Genomic DNA, 18919 nt, shown 5'->3' on the forward strand with positions numbered 1-18919 from the left:
ATACGTTACATGAACCATATTGATTCGGTATTTCTTCATTTGTGTATTTTACTGTATTTTTCTTACTGTATTTTAAAATGGCGATTGTCTCTATCCTTGGAGATAATTAGGTTTCTTCCCAATTATCTCCGGGATAGAGAATAAGGAATTATGGGTAAGATGGGGAGGGCTTATACTGAAGCCACTGCGATTGGCTACTGTCCAATATGTCTTACAGTCTTCCACAAGGTCCCCTAGGGGAGTGTCCACCTTGTGGAGACCTGCATAAATACCGGGCAGGTAGCCCCCATTAAACACATTCCTGTTTGACCCTCGAGACGGAGCTTGGTCTCGTTTGTGTGGGGAATTATTACTGGGACAGCGCTTTCGTTATTTCTAGCTGTGGAGTTCGACTGATTTGATGATCGGGAGTTGCCGCGTTCGTATCCTCCATTCGGGGGTTTGACGGTCGGCTGTATAAAATCTGCATTTCTGGAAAGGGGGATTATTTACTAAACGGCGGCTTCATCAATCTGGCGGTGAGTGTCGTAACAAAGATCTTAAAAGAAGTCCCTGCACTACAAGCTAAAGATCCAGGCATGTAAAAGTACTATACAGCAAAGGAGGCCCCCATGGGCACATCTTGAAGGAGCTCACTGTAAGAAATCAAATAACTTGTAGTGTATCAATGCACAAAATCTGTCTGACAAACAATGTAGCTTTAATACAGTGAGAGCACGCAGTACTGAACCTACAGCAAAACCAATCACAGCGACAAATACAGAACACGAACAAACTCTGTGCCAGACAATATAACCTTAATACAGTGAGAGCACGCAGTACTGAACCTACAGCAAAACCAAATACAGAACACGAACAAACTCTGTGCCAGACAATATAACCTTAATACAGTGAGAGCACGCAGTACTGAACCTACAGCAAAACCAATCACAGCGACAAATACAGAACACGAACAAACTCTGTGCCAGACAATATAACCTTAATACAGTGAGAGCACGCAGTACTGAACCTACAGCAAAACCAAATACAGAACACGAACAAACTCTGTGCCAGACAATATAACCTTAATACAGTGAGAGCACGCAGTACTGAACCTACAGCAAAACCAATCACAGCGGCAAATACAGAACACGAACAAACTCTGTGCCAGACAATATAACCTTAATACAGTGAGAGCACGCAGTACTGAACCTACAGCAAAACCAATCACAGCGACAAATACAGAACACGAACAAACTCTGTGCCAGACAATATAACCTTAATACAGTGAGAGCACGCAGTACTGAACCTACAGCAAAACCAATCACAGCGACAAATACAGAACACGAACAAACTCTGTGCCAGACAATATAACCTTAATACAGTGAGAGCACGCAGTACTGAACCTACAGCAAAACCAATCACAGCGGCAAATACAGAACACGAACAAACTCTGTGCCAGACAATATAACCTTAATACAGTGAGAGCACGCAGTACTGAACCTACAGCAAAACCAAATACAGAACACGGCCAGAAAAAGAAGTGCAATATAATTTCATGCAGGAGTAGTAGAATCAAGGAAGCTGGTGGCCAGAATGATCATGAGACATACTTAGAGAATATTGACTAGCTTTTAAAGGGACACTATAGTCACCTGAAAAACTTTAGCTTAATGAAGCAGTTTTGGTGTATAGAAGTTTTTGTGTATAGAACATGCCCCTGCAGCCTCACTGCTCAATCCTCTGCCATTTAGGAGTTAAATCCCTTTGTTTATGAACCCTAGTCACACCTCCCTGCATGTGACTTGCACAGCCTTCCATAAACACTTCCTGTAAAGAGAGCCCGATTTAGGCTTTCTTTATTGCAAGTTCTGTTTAATTAAGATTTTCTTATCCCCTGCTATGTTAATAGCTTGCTAGACCCTGCAAGAGCCTCCTGTATGTGATTAAAGTTAAATTTAGAGATTGAGATACAATTATTTAAGGTAAATTACATCTGTTTGAAAGTGAAATCAGTTTTGTTTTTTTCATGCAGGCTCTGTCAATCATAGCCAGGGGAGGTGTGGCTAGGGCTGCATAAACAGAAACGAAGTGATTTAACTCCTAAATGACAGTGAATTGAGCAGTGAAATTGCAGGGGAATGATCTATACACTAAAACTGCTTTATTTAGCTAAAGTAATTTAGGTGACTATAGTGTTCCTTTAAGTTGTACAGAAAACTGGGAGCTAAAAGATTGCATTTCCTCTTCATAATGTGAGTGGTAAACTGGAAAATGCAACCATTTGTTTTAACATAATACTCCAACGTGAGGAGCACTCACTTTCACAGACTTCTAGCTCAAATCGCAGACTGCAGATCTATAGAAGAACAATGAAAGTAAATGCACCTTCTGGCAGAAGATGGCATTGCTGCAGGTAATGTCCGCACCTGACGGACAGAGAGACACCCTATGAACCCAGCTTCTACTGGATACAGTAACAGAAATGCAGGACACATAAGGAGAAGCAGAACGGACGGACCTGTAGGTAAGCAATGTGGTATTCCAGCAGGGCCAGTGCGTTACAGATATTTTCCTGGGTTCCAACGAAGATGAATGGGACCGCCACCTGAGGGTGAGAAAGGAATAGTGTTATATAATAGTACGGAACCTCTCGTGCTGGCCATTTGGATCCATCTGCAACCAGTACCATTACTTGTTAGTAAATATGACACATGGCAATGTGATGTTAGAGCAGACCGTGTCGTGTGAATGAATCAGTTATGTCTATAACGCGCAGGCGGGTTTTTTTTTCCAATTTACCTCTTTTTTCTGGTTGCTTTTATCATTGTCTCCTTCCACTCTCACTCGCACAACTCCTGATTTATCCACAATCTCCTGGATCACTTTTCCATTCTTGCCAATAACTTTACCTGCAGGACAGGGGGGTTAAAATGCACAGACAGCGTTTTTACTGAACACAAGGCCATTGTTACTGCTGCACAGGTATATCTTCATTCATTTTACCCCATGGGAGCAGAAGGTGCACCAACCCAACTGCACAACTTCCTACCTCTCCTCCCTCAGCTAAGAAAAACCAAAACAAAACAAGAAAAAATGACTTTTGTGACGAAGTGCCCTTCGCCACTTGGGCCTGGAGAGGACTGCTTGCCAGCCTCTTGCCATGTGATTATGGTCCCTGGGAGATTGGGCCCTTTTAAAAAACGTATTGGGCCCTAACAGAGTGCATGTCACTCATTCTGGCCCTTTAAACACAGTGGGGCCATTCGGTACTTGCCCTGTGTGAGCGGTGATACCCCCAGATAGCTATGCCATGGAGCCTATTCATATAATGAAAGACTACGGGAAAGACTTTAGCTCCATGGCAATTGTACTGTGTGAATAGGATCTGCGCGCTATTCGGTAGTTTTGTGCGTTCAGATCCCAGCTATCTGGGGATATGTTACATGTCTGTGTGTTATGTATAAAAAGTAACTTTATGTATTTTAAAGTGTTTTACTGTCTTTGTGTAACCATGTGCTCAATGGAGTCTGCCTCCATACCTGGATAATTGGATTACTTCCCCCCCATTGTCTCCAGGATAGAGGCCTCTGTAAAACTTGTGTGAGCCAGATTTAGCCATGCTGACAGGGGTTTTAAAAGATACTTTACTAACTTTTGAACCCCTGGTCTGATTCATGCCATTTTTGAATATGTTGTTCCCCTGAATGGATTGTTTGTGGATATGTAATTTTATGTGAATGTGTGAATGTGATGTATGGTTTTAAAGTTACCGAGTATGTGTGGAAACTGTATTTTTACTGTATGTAATAATTATGTTAATTGCTTATCTGAGGGGATGTGTAGGTTGTACTGTTACTTGATTGGTTGTTTTATGCCTCCCCCTGGGTGTGTCCTGTATGTGCACAACTGTAATAAAAAGCAGGCTGGGTGTTCCAGACCTGAGACCACTGCTTGACCGTCAACACGGAGCCTTGTCTCGTTCTTGGGGGGATTCACTGTATGCTGTTGGAGATTGATTGCTAGGAGTGTAAGCTGATGTCTGCTTTTCATGTTCGTCTGCTAGCAGCTATTCGTGAGGTTCCAGTTTGGAGTGCTATTTTGTATCCAGTTCGGGACATTTGGTGTTCTGCAGTAGCTGTGCCGGTCTCTCAGAAAGGGGCATATCGCCTAAACGGATTTTAACCCCTTGTCTGCTGAAACGGTCCGTTACAAGGCCATTAGGTGCCATAGAGTTGAGCTTGAATATCCACATAGACTCAGCCTTAATTAATTCCCTTTTTCTCTTTGCACCATCCTGGTATGGAGGAATGTGGGCTATCCCCATAACTTTGATACCAGATGGATCCTCATCATGAAAGACTTCAAAATGTCGGGCTCCTGAGGATCTCATATCATTATGGATTATGTCTAGTCTATGTTCTCTAAATCTACATCTCAAAGGCCTGGTCGTTTGACCCACATATTTCAGCCCACACGGACAGTTTAGAAGATACACCACAAATGGGGTGCTGCAGGTGATTTCAGGTAGAAAAAGTTTCTTTACTGTTACAGGGGCTAAACATAGAGATTTGATGAAAAAATAACCACATGTGAGGCACTTGGTACGACCATAGCGTTTATTCGCTATGCCCTCCTTTGTGACCTTCGCTTGCCTCCAATAAGCTGAGGTGAACTTGGAGGGGGCTAGGATATTCTTTAAACTGGGTGCCCTTCTAAAAGTAACCCTTGGGACATCTGAAATGCAGAAGGACAACCAAGGTTCCTAAACAGGATGGGCCAGTATTTATAAAAGATAATAATCAATAATAATCAATAATGTTGTCAAAACCCTTATTGAACATTGTAGAGAATATGGGTGTTTTACCCATGCCTACCTCTTTCGTGCTGATGTTATGTTTAGCTTTTTTTCACAGTGGGGGTATAGGTCTTCCCCAATAATTCAAGGATCATGTAATGCTCATTGGTATGGGGCCTCTGCTCTGAACCTTGGACTTGGATATGGTTACTCGACATAGTAGAACCTAAGGTGGAAGATGTGGACGAAGTCTCTATGTTCTGATCTCGCCCCTTCAGATATGCATTAAGGACCTTTTTAGGAGGATAGTCTTTGTCCAAAAAGTGTTGGCATAAAGTTAGGGACTCTCTTTCATAATCAGACATAAATGAACAATTCCGTCTAATTCTGATGAATTGACCTAATGGGATGTTCTGTATCCATATGGCATGGTGACCACTCTTGGCATGTAAGTAGCCATTCACATCGACACTTTTCTGATATGTTTTGGTATCGACCCTTCCGTCAGAGTCGATAAGGGTTATGTGGCGAAACCGACCTCGCCACGTGTCCTTGGAGGGGGCTGCTTGCCCTCCTCTTGCCTTCTGACTATGGCCCGGGAAGATGTGGCCCTTTAATTACAAGATTTGGGCATAAGGGATTTTTGGTGTGCTGCTGCTGGCCCCTTGTCTGATGAAACGGTCCGTTACAACTTTCATTTTAAAACTAGTAATCCATGTTGGATTTAAACCCAGACATTAGCAATCCAAACTAGAGTCAGAATTAGACATTAACCAATCCAGGTTAGAACTAGACATTAATAATCCAGGTTAGAACTAGACATTAACAATCCAGATTAGAACTAGACATTAGTAATCAGTGCACTCCCCTGCTTCTCCTCGGCCCCAGGCACTCCCCTGCTTCTCCTCGGCCCCAGGCACTCCCCTGCTTCTCCTCGGCCCCAGGCACTCCCCTGCTTCTCCTCGGCCCCAGGCACTCCCCTGCTTCTCCTCGGCCCCAGGCACTCCCCTGCTTCTCCTCGGCCCCAGGCACTCCCCTGCTTCTCCTCGGCCCCAGGCACTCCCCTGCTTCTCCTCGGCCCCAGGCACTCCCCTGCTTCTCCTCGGCCCCAGGCACTCCCCTGCTTCTCCTCGGCCCCAGGCACTCCCCTGCCCCAGGCTCTCCCCTGCCCCAGGCTCTCCCCTGCTTCTCCTCGGCCCCAGGCACTCCCCTGCTTCTCCTCGGCCCCAGGCACTCCCCTGCTTCTCCTCGGCCCCAGGCACTCCCCTGCTTCTCCTCGGCCCCAGGCACTCCCCTGCCCCAGGCTCTCCCCTGCCCCAGGCTCTCCCCTGCTTCTCCTCTGCCCCAGGCTCTCCCCTGCCCCTCCTCTGCCCCAGGCTCTCCCCTGCCCCTCCTCTGCCCCAGGCTCTCCCCTGCCCCTCCTCGGCCCCAGGCACTCCCCTGCTTCTCCTCGGCCCCAGGCACTCCCCTGCTTCTCCTCGGCCCCAGGCACTCCCCTGCCCCAGGCTCTCCCCTGCCCCAGGCTCTCCCCTGCCCCAGGCTCTCCCCTGCCCCTCCTCTGCCCCAGGCTCTCCCCTGCCCCTCCTCTGCCCCAGGCTCTCCCCTGCCCCTCCTCTGCCCCAGGCTCTCCCCTGCCCCTCCTCTGCCCCAGGCTCTCCCCTGCCCCTCCTCTGCCCCAGGCTCTCCCCTGCCCCTCCTCTGCCCCAGGCTCTCCCCTGCCCCTCCTCTGCCCCAGGCACTCCCCTGCTTCTCCCCTGCCCCTCCTCTGCCCCAGGCACTCCCTTCTTCACCTCGGTACTTAGGCTCTCCCCTGCTTCTCCTCGGCCCCAGGCTCTCCCCTGCTTCTCCTCGGCCCCAGGCTCTCCCCTGCTTCTCCTCGGCCCCAGGCTCTCCCCTGCTTCTCCTCGGCCCCAGGCTCTCCCCTGCTTCTCCTCGGCCCCAGGCTCTCCCCTGCTTCTCCTCGGCCCCAGGCTCTCCCCTGCTTCTCCTCGGCCCCAGGCTCTCCCCTGCTTCTCCTCGGCCCCAGGCTCTCCCCTGCTTCTCCTCGGCCCCAGGCTCTCCCCTGCTTCTCCTCGGCCCCAGGCTCTCCCCTGCTTCTCCTCGGCCCCAGGCTCTCCCCTGCTTCTCCTCGGCCCCAGGCTCTCCCCTGCTTCTCCTCGGCCCCAGGCTCTCCCCTGCTTCTCCTCGGCCCCAGGCTCTCCCCTGCTTCTCCTCGGCCCCAGGCTCTCCCCTGCTTCTCCTCGGCCCCGGGCTCTCCCCTGCTTCTCCTCGGCCCTGGGCTCTCCCCTGCTTCTCCTCGGCCCCGGGCTCTCGCCTGCTTCTCCTCGGCCCCGGGCTCTCGCCTGCTTCTCCTCGGCCCCAGGCTCTCGCCTGCTTCTCCTCGGCCCCAGGCTCTCGCCTGCTTCTCCTCGGCCCCAGGCTCTCGCCTGCTTCTCCTCGGCCCCAGGCACTCCCTGCTTCTCCTCTCCCCCAGGCTCTCCCCTGCCCCAGGCTCTCCCCTGCTTCTCCTCTGCCCCAGGCTCTCCCCTGCTTCTCATAGTGCAGATAGACACACTGACACAAATGCAGATACAAAGACACACAAACTGACACATGTGCAGATACACAGATACACTAATACACATGCCGATACACATATACAGACACTGAAACACACAGCCTTAGGCCTGGAGGCAAATCCAGTCAAGTGGCCCATTGCACCACCGAATAAGCTCACCATCCATGCCCACCTTTTCCTGGTTTTATAGCGGTGTAGTCCATGTATCAAGCAACTTTTTTATACACCGATGGGATTACCATCCTGTGGCGAAACCAACCTCGCCACTGGGCATTGGAGAAGCCCGTTTGCCCACCTCCTTCCTGCTGACAATGGCCCCTGGGAGATTTGGCCCTTTAAATACAGTATTTGGGCATATTGTATTTTATTATGCTGCTGCTGGCCCTTTAAGAACCATCTGGGGACATACTGTGACTTTTGGGAACAATGCCCCTTTAAGACTATGGCCCCTGGAAGATATTGCCTGCTAAAGACTTTTAGCAGATTGGATTTTAAAAGACTTGCTGCCCCTTTAAAATTGTATTGGAGCAGTTCTGCAGCTTTAAAGTGGCACTTCGGATGCAGCCGAAGTAGTCGAAGTGGCCGCCATTCGACAAACGAACACGTAGCGGCGGCCATCTTTGTTCATTCGAACGAGGACAGCGGTATGTGTAGCCAAATCCATGGAACTGAAATCGGCTACACTTTTCAACTAACACCACTGACCCTTACCTTCTCCCGTTCGGCAGTTTGAACTCACTGCTATGCTAAGCTAAATGCACGAACGGCCCCGTGCATTCGACATTAACATTAACACACTGTCGCACATACATATACACACTGAAACAAAGCTACACATACTGATACACAGACTAACACATAAAGATACACATGAACACAAAGATAAAAATACTGATACATACTGTTAAGACACTCCCGGCATAAAGGAGTGAAACCGCCGCTTAGTAGAGCTTCCCCTTTACAGAAATGCAGGCACGGCTGTTTTAGAACTCCAAACTCACGAACGGAACCAGAGGAATGCGCCTATCTCCCGGACAGCACCCTTAATAAAAATCCAAACTCCCGAACTGTATTCCCACGAACCGCTGCTAACAGACGAATCAATATAGCATCCAAGCGGCTTAAGTTCCCAGCAGTCAGTCTCTAATCGTGTAAAGTAAATCCCCCCAAACACGAGACCAAGCTCCAAGTTGAGTGTAAAACAAGATCTGCTTTAATGAGGGCTACCTACCCGGTATTTATGCAGGCCTCCCACCTGGTGGACACTCCCCTAGGGGACCAGATGGAAGACTGGGACACATATTGGACAGTAGCCAATCGCAGTGGCTCTGGGTTAAGCACTCCCCTTCACATACATAAATCCCTCTCCTCTCTATCTTGGAGATAATTGGGAAGGAACCTAATTATCTCCAGGGATAGAGGTAAATCGCCATTTTAAATACACTTGTAAAACCACACAAAAATATATAATTGTACAAATACCGAATGCAAGTGCTTCGTGTAACGTATCCCCAGATAGCCTGGATCTGAGTGCATATTTCTACCGAATAGCGTTCAGATCCAATGCGCATAGTTCAATCGCCATGGAGTCAAAGTCCTTCATATGTCTTTCGGTATACGATTGACTCCATGGGATGGCTATCTGGGTTAAGTCCATGCATACGTTCCAAACTCCCGAACTGACCGGTGTTCGTATGCCTTGACGAAAACAAAGGGCGAACGGTAGCTTCAGCGGTGTTCAGTAGATAAAGTGTCAGTTTAGAGTTCCATAGAATCTTCGCCGAACACCGCTGGTCCTTCGCGTGTTTAAAATGGCTGCCGCCTCATGGTCTGCATACAAACGACGACCACCCTGAATACGGTTAGAATGGAGAGGTGTGGGGGGCGGGGCCTGACCGCCATGCTGACCGGTCGCATGCTACTGAGGCTCCTGCTGAATCCACAATAAAATCAGCAGAAAACATGGACCCACCACAGGCAAACGTGAGCAGAGATCCATTAATGTGCACAGGAGATGGTGGACGCCACTGCAGACTCCGAGATCGGGAGTTTTGGGGCCTTTGCGGTGCAAAACTTCGGAGCCTGCGGCCTACTTGGGTGAGACGCGGGGCAGACGGCCGCTGCCCTGCCGACAAGCCTGGCTATCTCGCCAAAACCCTGTGACACCTCTAACGGGCCCCGTTCTTCCCCCCTTGGACCGGGGGGGTCACCCCGGTCCCCACTGGTGGGAACTGACTCTCCGCAACACACACCCCCCGCGGGGAATGCACATCAGGGGCCCTGTCTGGCGGTCTCGAGGCCCACACCGGGTGTGACTCTGCCAATCACCCACCACTCACAGGCAGCCCAGCGACAGAAAGCATTTCATACTCACCTGGGGATTAAGCGGTGAATCCCTACTGTCTCACCTCCGCACCATGAACTTGGGCCTGGTCTCCACGACAGCCTTCCTGGGTCCTGAGCCCTAGAGGTCACCCCTCCAACCGCAGCCCAACGCCTGGACAGACCACACTTACCGGGAAATCCGTTGCCGGCCTTTCATGGAACCGGAACCGAGGGCACAGATGGTTGGCTCATACAGAGCCCAGGGCTGGCAGCGTGGCACACACCGGACCTACCCAAATAGTTGGACGCAACTACTGCCCCACACGGATTGGAGGCACAGGAACAACATGTCCGGCAGACCTTGCACACCCGACAACTTGCCAACGGGGAGCGGAGAGACTTTCCCAAAGAAACCCAGTGGAGCCATTCAGTTTGTTTTTGTTTTGTTTTTAGTTCGAAAGCTTATTATTATCTTTACCTCACCTTAAGCAAGACCGTATTAATGCTTGGTGCGATAAGGGCTTGGTGCTGCCTTCAGTGAACCTTACCAGTTATGCTATGCACCATGTGGACATATAATGACTGCCTGATCATCATCAGATGCAATGCTATACATACCCCTGTCGTATTAGTTATGACATAGTACAGCTTGAACAGTGTGGCATCTTAACGCTTTTATCAGGGTTACCATTGTTCCACTTATATTATTCTTTATTCGTTTCATGGTCTTCAACCGTCTGACGACTTAGCATTTTCAGAATACTTTTGCAAAATCGTATACTGTCTTACAATTCATGCCAGTCATGCTCCCAGATAGCCTATCACCTACTTATTTTATGCTGTCTAACCTCACTGCCTGGCAAATCCTGAGGTACTTTTCCTTTCTGGTACTAGTATCTTAGAAGCATGCATTATACTTATGGTCCCATATAACCGCATATACCTGAGCAACCGCCTAACTAGATAGCGACCCAACACCTACACGGAAGGGTGCTATAGCCCAGCATATGCAGGCAACATTGACACCTAGCATAGCGCAGGAGAAACATGTAGAACAGCCTTTCTCTACTCAAGCATTATTATAACAGAACTTGAAATGTATACCTGTATATTATGGTTATTTAAACCAGAAGTCAATGTACGATATGCATGTCCCTCTCTTAAGTATAGTTGAGCATAGTTAAACATACCTCTACCAATGTTGAGAAACTGAAGCGATGACACCCAACATATATACTCATTTTAAGCTACTGAGCTAAACGTGTTTATACCTTAAAATTGCACTGAACTATCAGGTGTTTAAGCTACCCATGAACCTAAACCGTTGCAATTTTGTTATCTGTAACAACAAAAAATGTGCCTGACATTCGACTGCCACGACATGAAATGCAAATGTTCATTGATGTACCTTGAAGACGCTGTTGTGGCTCACCAAGGCGTATTGCTATTTTTGTGCACACCAAAATAAAGAATATAAAAAATTTTAAAAAAAGAATGGACAGGTGTCTGCAGTTAACCACAACGTTCTAATTGGGGCTAAGAGGTTAACCAGCAGCACACTTCTCTCCTGGGTGGCCGTCCGTTCGGTAGTTTTGATCGGTATCTTCTACAACACACGAACAGGGGCATACGGACAGGCAAATAGACGAAAAAGGGGCAAACAGACGAACCAGCAATCTCAGTCTATACAGATGGATCTGTCACACATACAGATACATACAGATACAAACACAGACACACAAATACCTATACTGACATATACAGATGTAGAGACACACACTTCCATACTTGCAAAATGCACAGACACAGATGCAAACATTTACACACATACATTTGCACAGACACACTGGTACACACACTGACGCACATACAGAAACACAGATACAAACTGATGCATATACAGATACACACACATACACACTGAGACACATACAGATATACCGATACACACACTGACATATATACATACACTGACACACATGCAGATACACACACTGATGTACAGATACAAAAACACACATACAAGTCACAATTCTAGCCACCCTCCAGTTTATTCTAGCTGAGGGTGTAAGGGTATTGCTCCTCTTCATCCTCCTCCCTCTCGCGGTTCCCCCTCCCGTGCAGCAGATTCTCTTTGAGTTGGGAGGAAGTGCCCGGCTCACTCAATTCCTCCCAGCACTCCGGGCAAGTTAGAAATGGCCCAGTCGCGCTATTAAAGTGCCCTAAGGGCATGGGCCACCCGATGGATCTTCACCTTTGCGGTTCCCAACCTGTGCGGGGCCAGCACCGCCGCCATTTCCAGGGGCACTGGTTTCTACCCCTGGGGGTATCCGTACCACAGGTTGGGAACCGCTGCTCTAGGCAATTGCTGCCTCTTGAGATCAGCTGCATTTAGCCAACGAAACCAGAAAGTAACAGGACTTGTTGTCTGCTTGACAGCCAAGGGCTAATTTACAAAAGTGTCAATTTCTATTGAAATCTGCACTTTTTGCAAAACAAAAAAACATAGGACACAATCTTCACACAAAGTGTTCAGCAAGCTAAAGTTGTTTAGAGATCTGGAGTGAACCTTTAAGATAAGTTGGTCAGATAGCAGGAGTAGAGTCTCACCCAACATGGATGCTCAGTCAGTTAATAAAGTCAAATTCTCCTCCCCCAAAATAAATCTATTTACATAATTTAGAAGAAATATCCTTAAGTTTAATTTAATGTAATCGTGTTTTGGGAAAAAGTGAGAAAATAACATTTGAAAACATAATTTAAAACATTAATAATCTGGGTTAGAGTTAACATTAGGAGTGCTACCCATGACAACTTGGCAAAGCGCCAGGAAAGTGTTTGGCAAACAGGTTAGCAGGATAAGAGAAGATGCACTCAACCAAAGCGACCAAGATTTGCCAGTCCGACTACCATGAGATGGGGGCCTGCATGTTAAACTACGAAACATACACAGAATTAAGACTCATACCCACAAATCCACAACAATCGCTCAGAGTAAACAGTTTCTAACCCTTCAGATGCCAAAATAATAAATCCTCAAAGTCTCAATACCCAGTTTCTATTTTAGTGTCGATACTGGTTAACCTTCTATGTGCATCCATATTTTCTGGCTTAAAAGCTTCCCAGTGAGCTTCTCTGGAAGGCGCTGTTACGGGCAGAGGGAGTATTTAACCTGTGTGGCTGGGATTAGCAAACAGCATTTATTTGCGACCAAGTCATTGGGCACTGTGTAGTGAAGGGGTTAAGGGAAGCAATGTGAGACTCTCCTAATAAACAATGTTCTCAAAATAGTCACTCACCTACAAACTCTCTTGGAACCAACATTGATCCTTCAGAGAACTCAAGATACCCACGGGCAGCCTTCACAGCGTCCTCGTTCTGTGAGATGAAAAGGCAAATTTACTTAAAAACCAAAATCAACGCTGCCAGATACCCCTTTTTCCGACCCCCAACTCACAGAGAGAACGCTGCCCAATATCCCTTCCTCCGACCCCCAAATCACAGAGAGAAGGCTGCCCAATACCCCTTCCTCGACCCCCAAATCACAGAGAGAACGCTGCCCAATACCCCTTCCTCTAACCCTCAAATCACAGAGAGAACGCTGCCCAATACCCCTTCCTCTAACCCCGAATCACAGAGAGAACGCTGCCCAATACCCCTTCCTCTGACCCCCAAATCACAGAGAGAACGCTGCCCAATACCCCTTCCTCTAACCCTCAAATCACAGAGAGAACGCTGCCCAACACCCCTTCCTCCGACCCTCAAATCACAGAGAATGCTGCCCAATACCCCCTTCCTCTGACCCCCAAATCACAGAGAACGCTGCCCAATACCCCTTCCTCTGACCCCCCCAAATCAGAGAGAACGCTGCCCAATACCCCTTCCTCTGACCCCACAAATCACAGAGAACGCTGCAAAATACCCCTTCCTCTGACCCCCAAATCACAGAGAACGCTGCCCAATACCCCTTCCTCTGACCCCCAAATCACAGAGAACGCTGCCCAATACCCCTTCCTCTGACCCCCAAATCACAGAGAACGCTGCCCAATACCCCTTCCTCTGACCCCCCAAATCACAGAGAGAACGTTGCCACATACCCCTTCCTCTGACCCCCAAATCACAGAGAGAATGCTGCCCAATACCCCTTCCTCTGACCCCCAAATCACAGAGAGAACGCTGCCCAATACCCCTTCCTCTGACCCCCCAAATCACAGAGAGAACGCTGCCCAATACCCCTTCCTCCGACCCCCCAAATCACAGAGAGAACGCTGCCCAATACCCCTTCCTCCGACCCCCGAATCACAGAGAGAACGCTGCCCAATACCCCTTCCTCTGACCCCCCAAATCACAGAGAGAACGCTGCCCAATACCCCTTCCTCCGACCCCCCAAATCACAGAGAGAACGCTGCCCAATACCCCTTCCTCCGACCCCCAAATCACAGAGAGAACGCTGCCCAATACCCCTTCCTCTGACCCCCCAAATCACAGAGAGAACGCTGCCCAATACCCCTTCCTCTCACCTCTCCATACACACGAAAAGTGGATTTGCTTTCATCTAGTTCGATAGCTGAAACGCCGGGTACTTTTCGTGCCTGCTGGATATTTACACCATGAGCACCTATAGCCAGCCCAATGAGATCTTCTCGCACCTGGAACTCTTCCTGATATGCAACAGCAAAACGCTTATTGTTCTTCAGGGAAAAGAAACATTGGCATTATGGTTGTGTCTCAGGGAAGTAAAGACAATTTCATTAAGCAACTGCTATAAGTAGAGTTAACACTGCAGGGACAAAATGTACACACTGACCGAAAGCGCAGCAGAATGCAGGGAGAGGGGGCAGTTGGAGCTCACACTGATGGTTCCTATATACACAGTAACAGCTCAGCACACTCTCAGAATGCAGGGAGATGGGGCAGTTGGAGCTCACACTGATGGTTCCTATATACACAGTAACAGCTCAGCACGCTCAGAATGCAGGGAGAGGGGCAGTTGGAGCTCACACTGATGGTTCCTATATACACAGTAACAGCTCAGCACACTCTCAGAATGCAGGGAGATGGGGCAGTTGGAGCTCACACTGATGGTTCCTATATACACAGTAACAGCTCAGCACGCTCAGAATGCAGGGAGAGGGGCAGTTGGAGCTCACACTGATGGTTCCTATATACACAGTAACAGCTCAGCACACTCTCAGAATGCAGGGAGATGGGGCAGTTGGAGCTCACACTGATGGTTCCTATATACACAGTAACAGCTCAGCACGCTCAGAATGCAGGGAGAGGGGCAGTTGGAGCTCACACTGATGGTTCCTATATACACAGTAACAGCTCAGCACACTCTCAGAATGCAGGGAGAGGGGGCAGTTGGAGCTCACACTGATGGTTCCTATATACACAGTAACAGCTCAGCACACTCTCAGAATGCAGGGAGATGGGCAGTCTGAGCTCACACTGATGGTTCCTATATACACAGTAACAGCTCAGCACACTCTCAGAATGCAGGGAGAGGGGCAGTTGGAGCTCACACTGATGGTTCCTATATACACAGTAACAGCTCAGCACACTCTCAGAATGCAGGGAGAGGGGCAGTTGGAGCTCACACTGATGGTTCCTATATACACAGTAACAGCTCAGCACACTCTCAGAATGCAGGGAGAGGGGGCAGTTGGAGCTCACACTGATGGTTCCTATATACACAGTAACAGCTCAGCACACTCTCAGAATGCTGGGAGAGGGGGCAGTTGGAGCTCACACTGATGGTTCCTATATACACAGTAACAGCTCCGCACACTCTCAGAATGCTGGGAGAGGGGGCAGTTGGAGCTCACACTGATGGTTCCTATATACACAGTAACAGCTCAGCACACTCTCAGAATGCTGGGAGAGGGGGCAGTTGGAGCTCACACTGATGGTTCCTATATACACAGTAATAGCTCAGCACACTCTCAGAATGCAGGGAGAGGGGCAGTTGGAGCTCACACTGATGGTTCCTATATACACAGTAACAGCTCAGCACACTCTCAGAATGCAGGGAGAGGGGCAGTTTGAGCTCACACTGATGGTTCCTATATACACAGTAACAGCTCAGCACACTCTCAGAATGCAGGGAGAGGGGCAGTTGGAGCTCACACTGATGGTTCCTATATACACAGTAACAGCTCAGCACACTCTCAGAATGCAGGGAGAGGGGCAGTTGGAGCTCACACTGATGGTTCCTATATACACAGTAACAGCTCAGCACACTCTCAGAATGCAGGGAGAGGGGCAGTTGGAGCTCACACTGATGGTTCCTATATACACAGTAACAGCTCAGCACACTCTCAGAATGCAGGGAGAGGGGGCAGTTGGAGCTCACACTGATGGTTCCTATATACACAGTAACAGCTAAGCACACTCTCAGAATGCAGGGAGAGGGGGCAGTTGGAGCTCACACTGATGGTTCCCTATATACACAGTAACAGCTCAGCACACTCTCAGAATGCAGGGAGAGGGGGCAGTTGGAGCTCACACTGATGGTTACTATATACACAGTAACAGCTCAGCACACTCTCAGAATGCTGGGAGAGGGGGCAGTTGGAGCTCACACTGATGGTTCCTATATACACAGTAACAGCTAAGCACACTCTCAGAATGCAGGGAGAGGGGGCAGTTGGAGCTCACACTGATGGTTCCCTATATACACAGTAACAGCTCAGCACACTCTCAGAATGCAGGGAGAGGGGGCAGTTGGAGCTCACACTGATGGTTACTATATACACAGTAACAGCTCAGCACACTCTCAGAATGCTGGGACAGGGGGCAGTTGGAGCTCACACTGATGGTTACTATATACACAGTAACAGCTCAGCACACTCTCAGAATGCAGGGAGAGGGGGCAGTTGGAGCTCACACTGATGGTTCCTATATACACAGTAACAGCTCAGCACACTCTCAGAATGCAGGGAAAGGGGCAGTTGGAGCTCACACTGATGGTTACTATATACACAGTAACAGCTCAGCACACTCTCAGAATGCTGGGAGAGGGGGCAGTTGGAGCTCACACTGATGGTTACTATATACACAGTAACAGCTCAGCACACTCTCAGAATGCAGGGAGAGGGGGCAGTTGGAGCTCACACTGATGGTTCCCTATATACACAGTAACAGCTCAGCACACTCTCAGAATGCAGGGAGAGGGGGCAGTTGGAGCTCACACTGATGGTTCCTATATACACAGTAACAGCTCAGCACACTCTCAGAATGCAGGGAAAGGGGCAGTTGGAGCTCACACTGATGGTTCCCTATATACACAGTAACAGCTCAGCACACTCTCAGAATGCAGGGAGAGGGGGCAGTTGGAGCTCACACTGATGGTTCCTATATACACAGTAACAGCTCAGCACACTCTCAGAATGCAGGGAGAGGGGCAGTTGGAGCTCACACTGATGGTTCCTATATACACAGTAACAGCTCAGCACACTCTCAGAATGCAGGGAGAGGGGGCAGTTGGAGCTCACACTGATGGTTCCTATATACACAGTAACAGCTCAGCACACTCTCAGAATGCAGGGAGAGGGGGCAGTTGGAGCTCACACTGATGGTTACTATATACACAGTAACAGCTCAGCACACTCTCAGAATGCAGGGAGAGGGGCAGTTTGAGCTCACACTGATGGTTCCTATATACACAGTAACAGCTCAGCACACTCTCAGAATGCTGGGAGAGGGGCAGTTGGAGCTCACACTGATGGTTCCTATATACACAGTAACAGCTCAGCACACTCTCAGAATGCAGGGAGAGGGGGCAGTTGGAGCTCACACTGATGGTTACTATATACACAGTAACAGCTCAGCACACTCTCAGAATGCAGGGAGAGGGGCAGTTGGAGCTCACACTGATGGTTACTATATACACAGTAACAGCTCAGCACACTCTCAGAATGCAGGGAGAGGGGGCAGTTGGAGCTCACACTGATGGTTCCTATATACACAGTAACAGCTCAGCACACTCTCAGAATGCAGGGAGAGGGGGCAGTTGGAGCTCACACTGATGGTTCCTATATACACAGTAACAGCTCAGCACACTCTCAGAATGCTGGGAGAGGGGGCAGTTGGAGCTCACACTGATGGTTCCTATATACACAGTAACAGCTCAGCACACTCTCAGAATGCAGGGAGAGGGGGCAGTTGGAGCGCACACTGATGGTTCCTATATACACAGTAATAGCTCAGCACACTCTCAGAATGCAGGGAGAGGGGCAGTTGGAGCTCACACTGATGGTTCCTATATACACAGTAACAGCTCAGCACGCTCTCAGAATGCAGGGAGGGGGGCAGTTGGAGCTCACACTGATGGTTCCTATATACACAGTAATAGCTCAGCACACTCTCAGAATGCAGGGAGAGGGGGCAGTTGGAGCTCACACTGATGGTTCCTATATACACAGTAACCGCTAAGCACACTCTCAGAATGCAGGGAGAGGGGCAGTTGGAGCTCACACTGATGGTTACTATATACACAGTAACAGCTCAGCACACTCTCAGAATGCAGGGAGAGGGGGCAGTTGGAGCTCACACTGATGGTTCCTATATACACAGTAACAGCTCAGCACACTCTCAGAATGCTGGGAGAGGGGGCAGTTGGAGCTCACACTGATGGTTCCTATATACACAGTAACAGCTCAGCACACTCTCATAATGCAGGGAGATGGGCAGTTGGAGCTCACACTGATGGTTCCTATATACACAGTAACAGCTCAGCACACTCTCAGAATGCAGGGAGAGGGGCAGTTGGAGCTGACAGTGATGGTTCCTATATACACAGTAACAGCTCAGCACACTCTCAGAATGCAGGGAGAGGGGGCAGTTGGAGCTCACACTGATGGTTCCTATATACACAGTAACAGCTCAGCACACTCTCAGAATGCAGGGAGAGGGGCAGTTGGAGCTCACACTGATGGTTCCTATATACACAGTAACAGCTCAGCACACTCTCAGAATGCAGGGAGAGGGGCAGTTGGAGCTCACACTGATGGTTACTATATACACAGTAACAGCTCAGCACACTCTCAGAATGCAGGGAGAGGGGGCAGTTGGAGCTCACACTGATGGTTCCTATATACACAGTAACAGTTCAGCACACTCTCAGAATGCAGGGAGAGGGGGCAGTTGGAGCTCACACTGATGGTTACTATATACACAGTAACAGCTCAGCACACTCTCAGAATGCAGGGAGAGGGGGCAGTTGGAGCTCACACTGATGGTTCCTATATACACAGTAA

General features: G+C 48.9%; 1 protein-coding gene across 3 annotated transcripts in view; it reads right to left on the reverse strand.

Annotated features, from left to right (window-relative positions):
* The window catches only part of LOC134603648 (RNA-binding protein FXR2-like), an 87339-nt gene that overhangs the window by 38951 nt on the left and 29469 nt on the right, over nucleotides 1-18919 (reverse strand). For all 3 annotated transcript variants that reach the window (XM_063449806.1, XM_063449805.1, XM_063449807.1), the window contains exons 8-11: nucleotides 14180-14350; nucleotides 12959-13037; nucleotides 2782-2891; nucleotides 2501-2587 (exon numbers count right to left, since the gene is read on the reverse strand). In XM_063449806.1, coding sequence (XP_063305876.1) covers nucleotides 2501-2587; nucleotides 2782-2891; nucleotides 12959-13037; nucleotides 14180-14350 — 447 coding nt within the window. The remainder of the gene's footprint in view (nucleotides 1-2500; nucleotides 2588-2781; nucleotides 2892-12958; nucleotides 13038-14179; nucleotides 14351-18919) is intronic.

This window comes from Pelobates fuscus, chromosome 3 (assembly GCF_036172605.1).
Source record: "Pelobates fuscus isolate aPelFus1 chromosome 3, aPelFus1.pri, whole genome shotgun sequence".
In the NCBI taxonomy this organism is placed as follows: Eukaryota; Metazoa; Chordata; class Amphibia; order Anura; family Pelobatidae; genus Pelobates; species Pelobates fuscus.